This window comes from Schistocerca americana, chromosome 5 (assembly GCF_021461395.2).
Source record: "Schistocerca americana isolate TAMUIC-IGC-003095 chromosome 5, iqSchAmer2.1, whole genome shotgun sequence".
In the NCBI taxonomy this organism is placed as follows: Eukaryota; Metazoa; Arthropoda; class Insecta; order Orthoptera; family Acrididae; genus Schistocerca; species Schistocerca americana.
In genome coordinates this window covers 317181525-317202324 of record NC_060123.1, presented here as the reverse complement: position 1 = coordinate 317202324, position 20800 = coordinate 317181525, and the positions used below count along the sequence as shown (strand labels likewise).

Sequence of the window (20800 nt, the reverse complement as noted above, 5' to 3'; positions counted from 1 at the left end):
ACTTTTTGCTGAATGTTCCAAATAGAAATTCTGCAGTCATGGTAGTGGCATACATGAGTGCACTGCCACAGAATCAAAAGCTTTCCAAAAACTAACAAATCACAGACAAAGTGGTCATTCATACTAAAACTAAACTCCATCTGAACAGGCCCTGGAAGGCCCAATGGTATTGACTGGCAGCCATGTCATCCTCAGCCCACAGTTGCCACTGGATGTGGATGTGGAGCGGCATGTAGTCAGCACACCACTCTTCCAGCCATATGTCAGCTTACAAGACCGGAGCTATTATTTCTCAATCAAGTAGCTCCTTAGTTTGCCTCATGAGGGCTGAGTGCAACCCACTTGCCAACAGTGCTCAGCAGACTGGATGGTCACCCACCCAAGTGCTAGCCCAGCCTGACAGTGCTTAACTTCGGTGATCTGACGGGAACCAGTGTTACCACTGTGGCTAGGCCATTGGCTGGTCATTCATACACATTTGTAATTCTAAAATTTTGTTCATAACTTGAAAATAGTCAATTGTGCTATATCCATTTCTAAAGTCATCATGTTCCTTTTCCTGATGAAAGTCTAATATTTATTTTTATGTATTTGTGATAACTGTTGAAAGTAATATGAAGGAGGAGTTGATCTATTCAGAGATTTCTCATGATTTTTCTGTATCATTTCTTCTAAAATAAAACAATTTCAGTATTGCTCCATTTCTGCTGCTAAAGACTAAATCACTTTTCAGCATTTGGCATGATCAATGTGGACTTTTATTTTAATGTATTTGTGGTAATATAGACATAATCAATATTCTGTTTTTGTGGCAGTTGATTTGATTGTGCATTAACAGGTTGAAATCTTACCCTCCCACACATCACAATTAAATTTCTCTTAGTGTCTTCATTATTTTCAAAAACTTTGAGAGGCATAACATAAACAAAAGAAAAACTTTTTACTTATCTTCATTTTCTCTTCTTGTTGTTGCCTCCAAGTCTTGCATCAAGGGTTACATTCTTGCAGCGGAAATTTTGATTTAACATTGTGGGTTCCTGATTACTAAATAACTGATTAAGATTTGCCTGTATATTTCTTGAATTTTATTCTTTGTCACATTATTAAATATCATACTGATTTTACAATTTCCACTTAATATTCCAAATTACATTGTTAGTGTAGATCATATAAATATGTCTGTCTCCATCAGAGGCATGCCCACGACTGCTTAACATTTTGCGGTACTCACAAAATTCCAAAGAGTTTACAAAGCAAAAGAGTTTACAAACTTTCTTGACAAAAGAAGAATCATCACCAACATGTAACATTAGTTTATAAATGAATCCAAAAATAAATGTAGTAATTTGCATTAGATTGTGCAATTAATAATAAAATGAATTTTAAGTGTACCACAAATTTTGTAATTTCAAGTATTTCTAAAAGAAGAATAATTTTGGCTGTATGTACAGAGTACTAACAAATTAATTTCTTTTTATACATTTTAGACTGAAATAAAATTTATCATATACAGAATCATATGAAGTCCATCCAGTTAAACAGCTGATATAATGTTCACCTATACAAGAATTGATAGTATAAATGGTATCAGCTATTTCTATAAAAAAAGGTTATTTTAGAAAAGGGTGTTCCATTACAATACGCCCTCACGAAATTGGGATACAGGGTGTTTACAATATTTTGTGACAGACTATAAGGTTTGCCAAACAGTGTACAAAATGAAGCTTCCTGGCAGATTAAAACTGAATGCCGGACGAGACTCAAACTCAGGACCTTTGCCTCTCTCAGTCCGGCACACAGTTTTAACCTGCCAGGAAGCTCCATATCAGCTCACAGTCTGCTTCAGAGTGATAATGTCATTCCAGTGTACGAAGCGATGCACAAAAGATAGAATATAGATGTATAGAAGTATCTGACACATAACATATTACAGAAAACATAAGAAAAAATATCTGCTATACAAGTCATAAGTTATACATATATCAGTATATGGCATTCAGATTTTCAGATCTGTGGAACATACTGTCACAAGACAAAAAATATAAAGTCAAAACTACAACATTGCAACACTAAACTATAGAAATAATTACAGAGGCAAGATGAATTACTAGGTTTACAAATTGTAAGTGTAATCCATAGACTCAAACCTTCAAAAGATAAGAGAAAAATTTCAGAGCCTAAGTGCACAATGAGTGAGCTGACTCAAAAAACTCAGAAGACGGGTACAGACCAGAAGAATATACTCAACCTTGAATAGGCATATAGTACAAAATCAGTCAGTTGAGGATATATTGACTCATGAAAGACCAAAATAATGGAAATATTAGGGCCTAAGTTTACAATGTGGAGATCGGCCCATGAATCCAAACCACATCGGGTACAAACCAGCAAAAAATGTTTTGACATGACAAAATGAATAAATTTCTTAATCACATCAGTAAGTTCAATCATATGCAAAGAGTAATTGTAGAAAGCATCTAAGCTCAATCAATGGTTGTACGTTCTGCTTGAGTACACATAATCACAGTCGTGATGACCAGAAGTCCCCAAAACAGAGCTAAGCATGAATCTGTCCACAACTCAAATTCCTATCAGATACAATATTGCAATAGTCAGGATAAATTCAGGTAAACATAGTCATAAATAGCTTTGAAGGATGACACAATCCAGTAGCTTGAGAACCAAACTCAGAGTATGAAAGGAGACGTGTATATATCTTGTTGTATTGTCCATACTAGTAAATGTCTTCCACACTATTTGCTAATTGTCCATACAAACTAATCAACATACATAAAGCCTAAAAGATTCATTTACAAATGATAAAAAAAAAAAAAAAACATACTGATTTAAAGTTACATAATGCATCCGAAAGTCAATCCCCCTACTTGAGGGGGAAAAAAAGCATGCATTATGCCGAATAGCACTGCCTTTAGCAGTCTTGGCTAACAATTCACAAATATCAGTCACAACACAAATCTAGTCGAGAGATGCTCGAGCATGTTACCCAGCACCCACGATCTCTTGCAAGTTGACTGGTCCAGCAGGATACAGCCATACAGCAATGAAGGGAGTGGATCCACTCACATCTTTCAGCTTCCTCCCTAGAGTTCTCATCACACACTTCAACAAGTAGGTAACTTCCCGTCTAGCATTCACACCAAATCCTGAAATATAGTTTTGTGTACTGAATATGCTGTTCAATACCTTCTTCACATCACACGAGACATGTTCTCCTTAGTCATTTATCAGTGTCAGTTATATGGGATTTATGTCAGGTGTGATTGAAAAGTTTTCACACAAGAAACATTAATAAACAGAATGAAATGCAATAAAAATGGACTAATAAGGTAATACAAACATATATGCTCAGATACTATTCCTAATTTTTACAGTAAAAATTATGAACATTGTCTTATTTCAAAATTGCAAAAAGATCTAATTTAGTCTCATCTCATATATGTATCAAATTCTAAAGCACAAATCTAATACAGAACATAATTATATATTGTATCATAGATTTTAACTCAGTCAGTTAAGACAGAACTTCAAAAATCAAATCAACTTACATACTAAATTCCAGACAACCAAAACACAGTTATACAATTTTATGAATCTGCAAATGGATTTCAACTCAGCCAATGGATAATCAAATCTAATACAGAACATAATTATATATTGTATCATAGATTTTAACTCAGTCAGTTAAGACAGAACTTCAAAAATCAAATCAACTTACATACTAAATTCCAGACAACCAAAACACAGTTATACAATTTTATAAATCTGCAAATGGATTTCAACTCAGCTAATGGATAATACAGAACTATAGAAATCACATCATCTTACTTACTAAATTCATGACAATGGAAAAATAAAAAACAAACAAAAATTAAATACTTACGAATCATGTCCATATACTTTCAGTTCAGTGATATTGCATAATCCAAACAACTTTTAGATTTCGGATGTACAAGTCTGTAGGCATTAGAATGTGGATATTCAAGAATTTTGATATAAATATCAAAAAATTCCTTTATCTCAGATGTCAACACATTAGATTTTTCTTTGGCTTTCACTAACACAAGATCTCCTACCTCAAACTTAGAAAATCTACCTTTGCCATCATGTCTCTGCTTTCTTCTATACCCCTGTTTTTTCATCATCTCCCTAACACATTCTTCCCTCTGTTGTGGTGACAGAATTCTACTTGGTGGAAACTCAACATTTTCAAGGATAAAGTTAGCTGCTCTGCAATTAAACAGGATTTCAAATGGTGAAAAACCTGTTGAAGAATGTTGTAAGCTGTTCATAATAACCTCAAAATCTTCTTCTGACATTATCTATCCAAATGGTATCATATTCTAAACAGTCTTCCAATCTCTTTCATATACCTTTCTGCAGGATTAGTCGAAGGATGGTACACTAAGATTAAAATATGCATTATTTTTGCATGATCAACAAAATCTTTCCAAGCTTGATATGTAAACCGAGAACCATTATCAGATAAAATTGTTTTTGGTATACCCCCCAGATGAAAATATTTTTTCAAGCTTAGAGGTGATTTCCTTACTGGTAGCTTTCTTAAGAGGAAACAACTTTATGAACTTCAAAAATACATCAACCACCATGAAAACATAACAGAATCCATTCTTAGACTTAGGTAAAGGTTCATAAACATCCACAGACATGAGACCTAGGTTACTATGAGGCAGTATGTTTTATATTTGGCCTCTACTTGTTTGGTTACTTACCTTCACTCTTTGACATCTGTCACAGCTGGCAATTTTCTTCTTGATTCTCCTGCCTATGTTATAAAAATAGATGTTTTCCTGAATCTTTTGTGGGCATTTGGTTGATCTGCAGTGACCAAAACCCTCATGTGCATAGTAATTAAAGTATCAATACACTGTTCTGGCCAACATAGTTTCCAATCCCCTGAGTCAGTCTTATGTCTCCTGAATAAAATAACCCTTGTGTACCTTAGAATACTGTTTTGTCTTTTCTCCTCCTTTCTTACCCAATGTGCTCTTAACCAATTTCCAATTTTGATTACGATTTTGATACCTATGGATGTCTTTGCAAATTTTCAAGATCTCTTTTTTCCTCTTTCATACCTCTCAAGTACTCTTTTTCACCTTCTCCAAAGTTGTTAGATGATTCACTTCCTAAAGGTAGCCTAGACAAAGAATCAGCAACTACATTATCTGTGCCCTTAATGTATCTGATTTCATAATTGAATTGCTCTAAAAACAAGGCCCAATGATTAATTCTGTTATGGCATAGCTTACACATCTGAGGATAACATAATGCTTTGCGATCAGTGTAAATAATAACTTTTTGACCTAGTAAATAATTTTTAAATTTGTTGAATGCCCTATGTACAGCCAAAAGTTCTTTTTCAGTTACAGTGCATATCTTTTCACGTTTCTGTAATACTCTACTAGCAAACGCAAGAGATCTATGTTCAATAACACCATCAACTTCAACCGCCTGAAATAAATGAGCACTGAATCCATCACTACTGTCTGTCATAATACAAAAAGGAAGATACAAATCTGGTCTGAACAATATCTGACTTTGATCTCATCGAAAGCATCCTGACACTCCTGATTCCAATCCCAAAAGGTATTCTTCTCCAAAAGTTCACACAAGCAATGAGCATTCAAAGTTTGGCTGCTGCAAAATTTTCTATAAAATCCAGTTAACCCACAAAATGATTTAAACTGTTTTTTATTGCGAGGCAGAGGAAAATTAGCAATAGCATCAAGTTTCTCTTTATCAGGTGAAATTCCAATTTGGGATATAACATGTCCTAAAAATTTAACTTCTTCCACAACAAATTTACAATTACCTACTTTCAAAGTCATACCTCCCGATTCCAATTTTCAAAACACATCTCTTAACAGAGCCAAATGTTGTTCCCAAAGTTTTTCAGTGACTATAATGTCGTGAACATACACAATTAATTTTGAATTCACTTTGCTTCCCAAGACAGAATCCAGAGCTCTTATGAATTCAGCTCCATCCACATCCAAATCCAAATGGTTACTCTGCAATTCACACTGAAGTGCTTGGCAGATGGTTCCTCGCACCATTTTCATACTACTTCTCTACTGTTCCATTCTCGAATGGCGTGTGCGATAAAGGACCACTTAAATCTTTCCGTTCGAGCTCTGATTTCTCTTATTTCATTATGATGGTCATTTCTCCCTACGTAGGTGGGTGTCAACAAAATATTTTTGCATTCGGAAGAGAAAGTTGGTAAATAGATCTCACTGCAAAGAAAACCATCTTTATTTCAGTGACTACCACCCCAACTCGTGTATCATGTCAGTGACACTCTCACCCCTATTGCGCGATAACACGAAACAGCTGCCCTTCCTTGCACTCTTTTGATGTCCTCCGTCAATCCCATCTGGTAAGGATCCCATACCGTGCAGCAATAGTCCAGCAGAGGACGGACAAGTAGGCTGTCTCTTTAGTGGGTTTGTCGCATCTTCTAAGTGTTCTGCCAACAAAGCGTAGTCTTTGTTTCGCCTTCCTCACAATCTATGTGGTCTTTCCAATTTAAGTTGCTTGTAATTGTAATTCCTAGGTATTTAGTCGAATTGACAGCCCTTAGATTTGTGCGATTTATAGTACCCATGTGGATGGCCTCACACTTTTCTTTGTTTAGTGCCAATTGCCACTTTTCACACCATACAGAAATTCTCTCTAGATCATTTTGTAATTAGAATTGATCATCTGATGATTTTACTAGATGGTAAATTACAGTGTCATCTGCAAACAATCTAAGGGGGCTGCTCAAATTATCACCTAGATCTTTTATGTAAATCAGGAACAGCAGAGGGCCCATGACACTACCTTGCGGAATGCCAGATATGACTTCTGTTCTACTCAATGATTTACTGTCTATCACTATGAACTGTGACCTCTTTGAGAGGAAATCACAAATCCTGTCACACAACTGAGACAATACTCCATATGCATGCAATCTGATTAAGAGTCGCCTGTGCAGAACACTATCAAAAGCCTTCTGGAAATCTAGGAATATGGAATTGATCTGAGATCCCTTGTCGACAGCGATCATTACTTCATAGGAATAAAGAGCTAGCTAGCTGTGTTGCACGAGAATGATATTTTCTCAATCCATGTTGGTTATGTGTCAATAAGTCATTTTTTTTTCAAGGTGATTCATAATGTTCGTGTACAGTATATGCTCCAAAATCCTACTGCAAACTGAGGTCAGTGATATGGGTCTGTAATTCAATGGGTTACTCTTATTTCCTTTCTTGAATATTGGTGTGACCTGTGCTACTTTCCAGTCTTTAGGAACAGACCTTTTGTCAACTGAGTGGTTGTATATGATTGCTAAGAAAGGTGCTATTGTGTCTGTATACTCTGAAAGAAACCTGATTGGTATACCATCTGGACTGGAAGATGTGCCTTTCTTAAGTGATTTCAGTTCTTTTGCAACACCTAAGATATATAGTTTTATGTCACTCATGCTAACAGCTGTTCTGGTTTCAAATTCTGGAATATTTACTTTGTCTTATTTCATGAAGGAATTACGGAAAACTGTATTTAGTAACTCCACTTTAGTGGCACCATCATCGGTAACATTTCCATCGCTATCGCACAGTAACGGTATTGACTTTTTTTTGCCACTGGTGTACTTTACATACAACCAGAATCTCTTTGGGTTTTCTACCATATTTTGAGACAATGTTTCATTGTGGGAACTATTAAAAGCATCTCGCATTGACATATGCACTAAATTTTGAGCTTCCATGAAACTTAGCCAGTGTTGGGGATTTTGCGGACATCAAACAAATTTTTATCTGCTGTTTTAGATAGATATATTTTGCGTTTATTTTTAGTGGTTTCAGTTGATATGGTTTTGAGCCTTGCTACAAGACCTTGTGTTCACTAATCCCTATATCAGTCATGACGCTCTCTATTAGATCAGGATTATGTGTGGCTAAGAGATCAGGTGTGTTTTCACAAACATTTACAATTTGTGTGGGCTCATGAACTAATTGTTCAAAGTAATTCTCAGAGAAAGCATTTAGTACAATTTTGGAAGATGTTTCCTGTCTTTCACCGGCTTTGAATGTGTATTTTCGCCAACAAATTGAGGGTAAATTGAAGTCTCCACCAATTATAACTGTATGAGTGGGGTACTTATTTGTAATGAATTCAAATTTTCTTTGAACGGTTCAGCTATTATATCATCTGAGTCAGGGGTCGGTAGAAGGAGCCAATTATTATTTTGGTACGGCTGTTGAGTATAACCTCTACCCATAGTAATTTGCAGGAACTATCTATTTCAACTTCACTTCAAGATAAACTACTACCAACAGACACAAACACACCACCACCTACATTATTTAACTCCCAAATACAATCATGCAAGACTTGTTAAAGACTTTCTATCCTCCTCCCATTCCTTATAGTGGAAACACTTTTTCACCACCAACACTACTGATCAGACTCAACCAAAGACCAATGTTGAACCTTGCCTCACTGAGTTCACTCCTCCATCCAACTGTGATCCACCCCCACTGCCCCCAAATCACTCCCTGTTAACTTTCCAGAATTTCTTAATCTCGAATCTTGCCTTGCCATCATTCCCCAAATTCCTCAACATGCAAACTAATGTTACATCCACGGAAAGAACCACAGTCCACCATCTAAAAACTGATTCCAACCTTATAATCCTACCTACAGACAAAGCCTCCATCATTGTTGTTTTGTACCGCAAGGATTACCTGGCAGAAGGTCTCTGCCGGCTGTCTGATACAGTGACCTTGACACAGTGACCCCATTCCAGAAATCCAGCAGGACCTCCAGTCTCTCCTCAAATCCTTAGGCCCATCCCAGTACCTCTCCTCAGAGTCCATCTGTCTGCTCACCCCTACAATTCCCCACATGCCTACCTCCTACATGCATCCTATAGTCCCTAAACACAACCACCCAGGATGCTCCATTGTGGCTTGTTACTGTGCCTGTATATGTGTGGATGGATATGTGTGTGTGTGTGTGCGCGAGTGTATACCCGTCCTTTTTTCCCCCTAAGGTAAGTCTTTCCGCTCCTGGGATTGGAATGACTCCTTACCCTCTCCCTTAAAACCCACTTCCTTTCGTCTTTCCCTCTCCTTCCCTCTTTCCTGATGAGGCAACAGTTTGTTGTGAAAGCTTGAATTTTGTGTGTATGTATGTGTCTGTTTGTGATAAATTAGTTAGTTCAACATGTAGATCATCTTTACCTCTAGTATTGTAGATATGGTATGAACAATTTGTTTCATACTGAGCATAGTCTTTATTAACTACATTCATCAGAGAGTATATGTACTGACATGTTTTGGTCAGAATACCTAACAGAGTGAAAAGTTTTCTACATGAGGTTCGTGGAGGAACCCCACACATGATTCTGACTGCTCTCTTCTGAGCAGTTAAGATTTTTTTTGAGGCTGGTGAATTACCCCAGAATAGTATTCCGTAACTCATTAATGAGTTAAAGTACCCATAGTAAGCTGATTTTAAAATGTTTGATGTCCCCAAAATGAGTAATGATTCTTAGAGCATAAGTTGCTGATGAAAGCCTTTTCAGAGTAAGGGACACATGCTGTTCCCAGTTGAGCCTAATGTCAATGTGAACCCCCAGGAATTTAGTGGAGTGCACCTGTTCTAGTTCCTGGTTGTCATGAGCAATTACTATATTTTCTAGAGTTTTATTTTTTGTGTGGAACTGTATAAAATTAGTTTTTTTGATATTAACTGAAAGAGAATTAATTGAAAACCAAGCTGTAACTTCTCTGATTATATCATTCACATCAGTCTCCAGATCAGCAGTAGACTTACCATCTACTACAATACTTGTATCATCAGCAAACATTGTGAATTCACAATTTTTATTAATGGACAGGGGTAAATCATTGACATATATTAAAAACAGCAAGGGTCCAAGGACAGATCCCTGGGGAAGTCCATGCTGAATTTTGCCCCATTCAGAATCCACCAGATTAGAAGATCTAATATCTACAAGTATAACTTCTTTTTACATGCAGCAACTGTCAATAACTTTCATTTTACATTTCAGGTATTTGAGAAGTTGATGGGATTCCAGAAGAAGAAAAAGCCAAAAAATCCCTTTACACAAATTCCAAGGTTAGTTTGAAGACATGATTTCCACTGAACAGAAGTGAACATTGTTAGGAAAAACAAGTGATTGATTGTGTTCTGTAGGTCGCATCAGGAAGGAGAACCTTCAGCAGTATAGATTGAGCCAAAATATAAATCAATAATAAAAGTGGCTGTCAAAAAGTACTTCTCTGTGCTGTATTAAAAGTTATCCATGATTAAACTGCTATGTACTATTTGTATTTATGCAAATAAAAATGGATACAACAAAATTTGCAGGAAGGCAGCAAAGGCTACTGGTACTGTTGTTCAGCTGAATAGCCAGTGTTTACCTACTACTACATTCTTAATATTTATGTTGATAAACAGTATGAGATCCAACAATTTTCATTACAAAGTAATCAGAAAAAGATGAAAATTTCTTTTTTAGTTAATATTTACATTTCCTGGACTTTGCTTCATAAAAACACTTACATCAAACATAAATTGATACTTTGACAGAGTCCAACTGTGTCTGTTAAAGCAGCACAGCAAAGGAGTTACTAAAATGATGCATCTGTCACACATTATCTAATGATATACTTTTACATTTCTCCATCCATAACTCAAAACAACCACAAATAGACTACATAGTACATAATTAGTGTCTGCTACCCATTCTTTTATTTATAGAGAATACACTTTTATTTTTTCAGTGCAGTGGGTTACACCTTCCTCATAATTATGTCATTCACCATGCCTAAGCTAACAATAATTTCATCTTTAGTACCTCATCTTCTTTTCTTTACTTTTTTCTTGTGTAGCATATGTAATGATCTGTTGTGTTGATAATGCCACCTTTCCCACTACTTTTAAATTAGCAGGTGCTATACAAAACAACCTAATATCTGGCGGTATCTAAGAGCTCATAAGAATAGGGCACAGTTACTTACAGTGATATGTATGAGTCCAGAAAATACTGCTTTAATATTAGTTGCAGTTCAGAAATACAGGCCTGCTGTCTGGGGTACTGTTGTCACAAGAAACACTGTGGCAAAATTAGTGCTGTGGCTGTTGAATGGAAAGGCAGTACAACATTGATCAAAAACATGGTGAAAATGACCCAATTCTCTTTTGCAAATCATCATGGTAATTAAATTTGTATTTGTTGGCACAGCCCTATAGTCAGATAGCAAATTCAAATAAAGAGGGACATCATAGTCTGGCTCTTCAACAACGATGGGATTATTAATTTAATATCTCTCCTGGAAACTATTAGTTCAGTAAAATAAATAAAAAAAGTATCTATGGTGGCTGAGGTCATGAAAACAAACAATCTGAAAAAAAGTTATACAAATAATTGCCTCTTTTGTTAGAAGGCCACACAATGCTTTCTGTAGCTGTGGGTTACTAAAAGAAAGTTGTCATGCAGGATAATACCCAAATGCATGTGTGCATATCTTTCTTGTTCTTCATAAAGAAAAACTAAATTCATTTACCAAGTTCTTTTGATGTTTCCCCTCTTTCTCTGTTATCTTTTATACATATCTGGACTGTGATCATTTAGTTCTTCTGGTGCTATGTTTGCCAGAATTGTACTACTATTCTGCACATCTAAATTTATTAGCTCCTGACTGGGGAATCTTTAGTTCCAAAACCTGACATCTCAGATCATTTGCCAACACAAGTATGATTGTAACTTAAAAAGCATAGTTTACAGATATATGATGAACTGCAGTGGAAGTCATGTCATCTACAACATTGCCAGGGTTGTGCTTTAAAACAACATATAGCTCCTTTAGACCAAATAAAATATTATTTTAAGAAAACAAAATTTATTTTTGTGCTGAAATACACACTCATGAGCAACTGAAATATGCAAACCTACCTTTTGCACTGATGTCAGTGGTGAAACACTGTGGTATGAACACAAGACACTGAAACCAAAGGAGAGGCACCCTAATATGTGATGACTTAGCTGCCATTCATAAATCAAAAGCATGGAAATTCATGGAAGCTGCTGCCAAGACAAACACTTTTCACTTGATAGTGTAAGATCCGTCAAACAAAAAGTTGTGCCCAGTGGTTGAAAAAAAGCACAGTCACACCCATCTACAGGAAGGTCAGCAGAAGTGATCCACAAAATTATCAACCAATCCCCTTGCCATCCATTAGCTGAAGAATCTGAGTTCAAATGTAATGAGGTATCTCGAACTGATTTATGTCCTCCATTCTAACAGTTTTGGGTTTCTGGAAATAGAAATTGTGTGAAATCCAACACACTCTTTTCTTACATTACATCCTGCAAGCCAGGAATTAAGGCAGTCAGATAGATGCACTCATTCTTGACTTCTGAAAGGCATTTGACTCTCTGGCTTGTTATCAAAAGTATGGTCATATATGATGTCAAGTGAGAATTTGAGACTAGATTGAGGATTTCTTTGTGAGGAGTACACATCATGTACCTATGGATGGAGAGTCATCAACAGATGTAGAAGTAACTTCAGGTGTGCCCCAGCAAAGTGTCTTGGAACCATGTAGTACTTTAATGACCTTACATACAATATAAATAGAAATTTACACTCTACCTAGCCTGTAGGATTATCAAAAGTAATCCATTAATATTTTATTGATGTTCCAAATTTTCTTTCATGTTTGAAGCTGCATCCCAGTTCCACAAACCACCACAGAGGCCTACCACCTCTGGCCTCTATAGGATTATGCCTATTAAGTAAACTTTGTATTCGGAAAAGGATCTGAACCATCATCCTTTCACATGGGAGTCCAGTGTGCTAACCACTGTGACACAACCCTTGGTGCACATAGATGTGACAGGACTATTACATATTGCTGTAGAGTTTGCGAGAATATTATTTTGGTTAACTATTTCATAGGTGTATGTCATTATAGCATTTTAGTTTTAGTATTATTGTAGTTCTTACTCCTCCCTCACAAAATGAGCGTGGGCTATGGACTGTTTTTAAACATTTCTTATGCTACTGAGATGATATGACCACAAGGGGCTGCCAAACTGTGTTGTACTTTATATCGGTGGACATTACTGACTGACACAGTCCAGATAATTTTTCAGTGCCCTCTGCCATGCACTTCATAGTGGTTTGCAGAATATACATGTAGATGTAGATGTGTTCCATAAGACTGAGGTTATGTGACCTAGAGAGGGCACTCAAGCACTCTCATGTCTCAAGAGTGTTCCTTCAATCATTCTGACACAGATTATGAAGAATGAAGTGGTGCATTGTCTTGCTGAAGTTACAGGTGTTTTTGCTGAGCAAATAGCTATGCATTATAAAATAGTATGTCCTGGTATTTTAGCAAGGCATGGTGGCAGTTGTATCAGAGCCCACATTTCATCCTGTGTAAATATCCCTCACAGGAGAGTACCTCCATTTGCCAGTATGTTATCTTTTGCTAGTGAGGCATGGTGGCAGTTTTTCTGGAGTCTCCTGTTTAAACATCCCCCACAGAAGAATACCTCCAGTTGCCTGGATTGTGTCCTGTTGGCAAGTTGATGTATTCTGTCATGATCCAGCGCGGTGGCCAAGTGGTTCTAGGTGCTTGACTCCGGAACCACGCTGCTGCTACAGTTGCAGGTTCAAATCCTGCCTCAGGCATGGATGAGTGTGATGCCCTTAGGTTAGTTAGGTTTAAGTAGTTCTAAGACTAGGGGACTGATGACCTCAGATGTTAAGTCCCATAGTACTTAAAGACATATATAGGTAGATTCTGTCATGTTGTTTGTTACGTAAACATGGCCTGCCATTGCATATACACTCCTGGAAATGGAAAAAGGAACACATTGACACCGGTGTGTCAGACCCACCATACTTGCTCCGGACACTGCGTGAGGGCTGTACAAGCAATGATCACACGCACGGCACGGCGGACACACCAGGAACCGCGGTGTTGGCCGTCGAATGGCGCTAGCTGCGCAGCATTTGTGCACCGCCGCCGTCAGTGTCAGCCAGTTTGCCGTGGCATACGGAGCTCCATCGCAGTCTTTAACACTGGTAGCATGCCGCGACAGCGTGGACGTGAACCGTATGTGCAGTTGACGGACTTTGTGCGAGGGCGTATAGTGGGCATGCGGGAGGCCGGGTGGACGTACCGCCGAATTGCTCAACACGTGGGGCGTGAGGTCTCCACAGTACATCGATGTTGTCGCCAGTGGTCGGCGGAAGGTGCACATGCCCGTCGACCTGGGACCGGACCGCAGCGACGCACGGATGCACGCCAAGACCGTAGGATCCTACGCAGTGCCGTAGGGGACCGCACCGCCACTTCCCAGCAAATTAGGGACACTGTTGCTCCTGGGGTATCGGCGAGGACCATTCGCAACCGTCTCCATGAAGCTGGGCTACGGTCCCGCACACCGTTAGGCCGTCTTCCGCTCACGCCCCAACATCGTGCAGCCGGCCTCCAGTGGTGTCGCGACAGGCGTGAATGGAGGGACGAATGGAGACGTGTCGTCTTCAGCGATGAGAGTCACTTGTGCCTTGGTGCCAATGATGGTCGTATGCGCGTTTGGCGCCGTGCAGGTGAGCGCCACAATCAGGACTGCATACGACCGAGGCACACAGGGCCAACACCCGGCATCATGGTGTGGGGAGCGATCTCCTACACTGGCCGTACACCACTGGTGATCGTCGAGGGGACACTGAATAGTGCACGGTACATCCAAACCGTCATCGAACCCATCGTTCTACCATTCCTAGACCGGCAAGGGAACTTGCTGTTCCAACAGGACAATGCACGTCCGCATATATCCCGTGCCACCCAACGTGCTCTAGAATGTGTAAGTCAACTACCCTGGCCAGCAAGATCTCCGGATCTGTCCCCCATTGAGCATGTTTGGGACTGGATGAAGAGTCGTCTCACGCGGTCTGCACGTCCAGCATGAACGCTGGTCCAACTGAGGCGCCAGGTGGAAATGGCATGGCAAGCCGTTCCACAGGACTACATCCAGCATCTCTACGATCGTCTCCATGGGAGAATAGCAGCCTGCATTGCTGCGAAAGGTGGATATACACTGTACTAGTGCCGACATTGTGCATGCTATGTTGCCTGTGTCTATGTGCCTGTGGTTCTGTCGGTGTGATCATGTGATGTATCTGACCCCAGGAATGTGTCAATAAAGTTTCCCCTTCCAGGGACAATGAATTCACGGTGTTCTTATTTCAATTTCCAGGAGTGTACATTTACATTCACAGCTGTGCTCCACAATCACGTTGCAGAATGTGGTAGAGGCGCCTGGTGTACCATTGTCACTTCCTCCTGTTTTCTGTTCCAATTGCAAATAGTTCTTTGGGAAGAAATTACTGGCAACCCACAGTGTGGCTTTGAATCTCTCTTATTTTATCTTCATAATATTTTTGTGAGATATATGTAGTAGGAAGCAATATATTTATTGGCTCTTCTAGGAACATACACTTTCAGGACTTTAACAATAAATTCTACAATGATGCAGAATGCCTCTCTTGCAGTGTCTGCCATTGGAGTTAGTTGATCATTTCTGTGACACTTTTGGGCTTACTAAATGAACCTGTAACAAAGTGTGCTTCTCTTCTTTGGATCTGCTGCCTTTCCCTTATCAGTACTATGAAATACAGATCCATTACAGATGATCAGTATTCAAGCACAGCATATACAGTGGTCCATCAGTCCCATTATACTTTCACCACACCTTGAGCATCCATTGGTTGTGTTCCTATGTTAATGTTAATTCCTGAGACCTGTGATGTTGGCAGGCTAAGGCACACTTCGTGTTGTCCAGCAATGAACTAGTAAATGATGAGCTGCACTGTGGTACATCTATATGCTGTTACAGTATATATCATAAACATTGGCAACCCAATGCCAAGAACACATTATTGTCCACTGCACCTGGCTCTAGCAGTAGCAATCTTTCCAAAATTATGATACACTCTTGACAAGATGGCACATGGCTAGCATAGTGTCTGCATGACCTCAGGAATAGAGTGCATTACCATGAAATGGACAACTACTGTCTGGTTGCAGTCATATGGTGGCTTGTCATGGATCTTCCTTACACTGCATTCGAATGTCTCACTGAAATTCCACTTGTATGACATCCTAGACAGCTCTATTTGTCATAGTGGCAGAAGTGCTCTCCTGTATAACAGCTATTTCTAATTCAATTGCTCATGGGTTTAATGCTATAAAACTTACTTTTTTAATTCTCTGATACTAAATTCCAATTTAACAGGTGCTATAAGGCATTTACAGATGGTGATCATGACTTCATTGTTTTGGAAGACCTGAGTGTGTTTGGTTTCCAGCCGGCAAAAGGACAAGACACATATAACTTTGAACATTGTGCAGAAGTTTTGAAATGCATGGCTAAGTTCCATGCTCTTTCATTTGCTATGAAAGACCAGGAACCGGAAGAATTCAGAACCGCTGCTGCCAATTTGGAGGTAACACCAGTACTTGCTGAAAATTAAGCAATGGATCAAATTCTGGAATGTGCCACATACATTGTAGAAAACTGATACTTTACCACTGGATTAATCTTAATACATATAAGAGGAATATCAGTACTCAGCAAATGCAGGTGGTAGTGAGTAGAGAATAGTCACAAATGAAAATACCGAAAACTCTTCAGCTTATGAATAAAATGTAAAATCCTTGATTACAACTAACTAATCTCTCTCTCTCTCTCTCTCTCTCTCTCTCTCTCTCTCTCTCTCCCTCCCTCTCTCTCTACTTTTCTCAGAAATACATACCAAGTACGGCTTTGAAAGCTTGAAAAATAATTATCACACAATTGTTCTTTTGCATTCACAGAAAACTTCATTTTCATTAATTTGTTGGTTATTTTTAACTGACTCTGTTTCAGAAGTTTAAGTCAGTATAACTTGACATGGTTGTCACAAGTCTAAAGTCTTTCTTGCAGATGGGATTTATCTCTTCAGGATTTGCCTGATAAACATCTCAGTTTCATGTTGCTTTAACAGTGTAACTTGTTGTCACCTATCTTCTTGACAAAGATTGCTGAATGAACTGGCAGCATAGCTGAAGATGGCCACTCCAAATTCTTGTGATGTAATTTACAGGATCAGCATTTTGTAAAAAGGTGACTCATTTTGCTAAATATATGTGTTGTCTACTGCCTGACCATAGATGAAAACTATCATACCATTTGTCTGAGATTTGCAAGTTTTTGTATTTTTAATTGATGTGTAAATAAGGACCCAGCTCCTGATTTGTGTAGCCTTTTCCCTTAAACCTGCTTAAAAAGTTTATCCATGGATTTGTGACATTGAACCCCTCCTCCTTCAACCATGAACCATTCTGGGAGCAAATTGTATATTTTGTATTTGCCTTGTTAGTTTTTTTAATTATTCTTAAATATTATATAAGTAAGTTAGCAATGTTTAATAGCAAATTCCTTTATTACAGGAAGTGCTCTACAGTGAAGCACAACGAGAGTGGTACCAAGGAATGATGAAAAATGTACTAAATTATTCTATGCAGGCAGTTTCCTTAGAATATCCTGACAGCGTATATGAACAAAAGATGAGAGAATTCTGTGAAAGTGCAGTCTATGATAAAGCCATTGATCTGGTTAAGCCAGACAAACCTCACTCTGTAGTTCTGAATGGAGATACATGGGGTCCAAATTTTTTATTCCTGTATGATGGTTCTGATGATCAACATTTAAAAGATGTTCGTATAATTGATTTTCAAATGTCACGGTGGGCAAATCCAGTATGTGATCTCTCATTCTTTCTGTATTCAAGCACATCCAAGGAATTAAGAGAGTCAAATATCTCAGATTTACTTAAAACTTATCACCAAAGTCTTTCTGAGATGATTCAAGATTTGGGATCTGATCCACAAGTTGTTTACCCATACAAAATATTTGAAGCTGAGGTAAAACAATTCTCAACTTTTGGATTCATTATGTCATTGGAAGCAGTGGCAGAGAGCACACTGGATGACCAGGACAAGCCAAAACCCAGCTTAATGGAAGGAGAAGAATTTATTCCATTTCATGAAATTTGGAAGTTTCCACCATTAACAAATAAGCAAACTATCAAGCGACTAGCAGATAATGTAAAATATGCTATAGAAAATGGACATATTTAATATATAAGGAAACCTGTTTCAGCCTTCAACACTTTGCCTGCCATGTAGCCACCGGTGACCACAACAGAGCCTTTATGCATGACACCAAGGCCTGGACTGGTGGTGAAATATCCATCACAGTGCATATGGCAGTCAATGTGTTAATTTATCACAGTTTCAAATTACTATTTTAAGAAGCATAGTCCTGGGTGATAGTTCAACACATCTAGAAGAAAATAATTTTACTAGTCTTTGTCCATTATGACCATGTATCACCAATGAGCAATAATTTGTATCACATCTTGTTACACTCAAAATGTGCAGTTGCTTTTTTTTCTATTTAACAGAACCATTTTTTGGCAATGTATTTTGGTTCACAATGGTGACAACCTGTACTTTCCAGTGAGGCTATCTAGGACATTGTCCAATGTTACCTTGCATGATTGAGACACATACAGACTTCAATTTCATGCTGTTCTTATAAAATCAAGCAATGGAAAATCCAGGATGGAATGTAACAATATTATGAGAAGAAAAGTTGCTACCCACCATATAGTGGAAATGCTGAGTCGCAGATAGGCACAACAAAAAGACTCAATTATAGCTTTCAGCCATTAAAGCCTTTGTCAACAATAGACACACATTCGCACACACAGTCAAGCAAGTGCAACTCACATGACTGCAGTCTCAGGCAACTGAAACCAGCGAGCAGCAGCACCAGTGCATGATGGGAGTGATGACTGAGTGGGGGTAAGGAGGACGCTGGGGTGGGGTGGGGGGACGGATTTATGGTGGGGGTGGCGGACAGTGAAGTGCTGCAGGTTAGAAGGAGGGCACGGGAGAGGTGGGGAGGGGAAAATAGTCATTGTCCTTACCCATCCAGCCCCTTCCCTATTCCCATTCCAACACTACACAGCCGTCATTCCACCACCACATCCAGCCTCTTTATTTCTCTCCTTTTATGCTACTCCCCTGGCCCCCTCCCCACTTCTCCCATGTCCTCTGTCTAACCTGCAGCAATTCACTGTCTGCCACCTCCACCATAAATCCCTCCCCCTCCCCATCCCAGCCTCCTCCTTACCCCCACCCAGTCACCACTCCCATCATGCACTGGTGCTGCTGCTCGTAGTGTGGCTTCAGTTGCCTGAGATTGCAGTCATGTGTCTGAGTAGCATTTGCATGAGTGTGTATGCATATGTGTGTGTCTGTTGTTGACAATGGCTTTAATGGCCGAAAACTATAATTGTGAGTCTTTTGTTGTGCTTATCTGCAACTCAGCATTTCTGCTATATGGTGAATAGCAACTTTCCTTCTCTTCTTGTTCTTATAAAAGTAACAGAGGTGAGGCCCTGCAATACCCCCCCCCCCCCCCCTTTTTTGGTATATCCATCAATCTGCATGGCAGATTTTAATGTACTGTTCATTGTGTTGTGATATATGTGAACAGCAACACCAAAATCTGCCTGTAATTCACACACATGTAGCTCCAGTTGAAGTACAAAATACAATGCTTCACTGTGTTTGCACCCACTGTACTCTGTTTGTCTGCTTACACCATTGTCAGCAGATGTTAAATGGAACCATCAAACTACAAGTGAAATTTATAGACAAATTTCACAGCAAAGAATTGTTTTATTTGTGAATTAAGGTTATTTAAAATTGTTCTCATCAGAACAGGTTTGTAAATAAATTGTGACAGAGGTGGATTGTTAACTGTACATATTATAAAAATGTTTGTGTGTTCCACATCTCCTCCTAAACCACTGAACCAATTTCAGCAAAACTTGGTTCACATATCGCGTACTATACGGCAATAATAACTTTGTGAGTAAGAACCATCTACCCATCATAGTTCAGGAGATATTATGTTGTAAACAATGTAATCTGACAAAAACTGCCATGTCATGCATGACATCTAAATTTATTACTTCTGTACTACTAACACTATTCATAACAAATTTTGCAAGCAGTATTCACATATACTGCCTAATATACCTAAAAAATTATAGCATGGTACCACATGTAGATCAGGAGGTATGACATCATAAAAGCTGAGATGCATGAAAAACTGCTGCATTGTGCATGGCATTTAAATTTATTACTTCTTTGCTACTAACTCTATTCACAACATATTTAACAGGCAGTGTCCACATATGCTGATGAATGTAGCTACAGAAATATATCATTTTACAACATATAGTTCAAGAGAGATGACATCATAAATGCTGAGATGTGTGAAAAAAAGAAGCCTCGTCATCTGTTAAGCTTTAATACATTTCTTTCCTTTACCACTAAGACAGCCCCACAGTTGAGTCAACTTCAGAAAATGCCTTATACTTTTGAAAGCTTTCAACTACAAAATGCAAATGGCTGTGGCAAAAGCAATAGCTGTCTATTTCGCTATGAAGAGCAGTTGCCATAGAGACATTTACAGAATTGCATTGTGGACACACAAAGCAGCTGTGCCCAACATACAGAAACTTTGCACTGCAAACATAGTTCATTTTTTGCTTCTGTTTCTAACAGAGAATTGGCAAAATGAATTCCTGGGCAATGCTGTGTTTGT

The 20800-nt window shown here is 38.5% G+C and overlaps 1 protein-coding gene across 3 annotated transcripts in view; it reads left to right on the top strand.

The window, feature by feature from the left end:
* The window catches only part of LOC124616681, a 63047-nt gene extending 44205 nt beyond the window's left edge, over positions 1–18842 (top strand). For all 3 annotated transcript variants that reach the window (XM_047145011.1, XM_047145012.1, XM_047145013.1), the window contains exons 3-5: positions 10103–10170; positions 16370–16580; positions 17566–18842. In XM_047145011.1, coding sequence (XP_047000967.1) covers positions 10103–10170; positions 16370–16580; positions 17566–18255 — 969 coding nt within the window. In that variant the 3' untranslated portion in view covers positions 18256–18842. The remainder of the gene's footprint in view (positions 1–10102; positions 10171–16369; positions 16581–17565) is intronic.
* The last annotated feature ends 1958 nt before the right edge of the window (positions 18843–20800 follow it).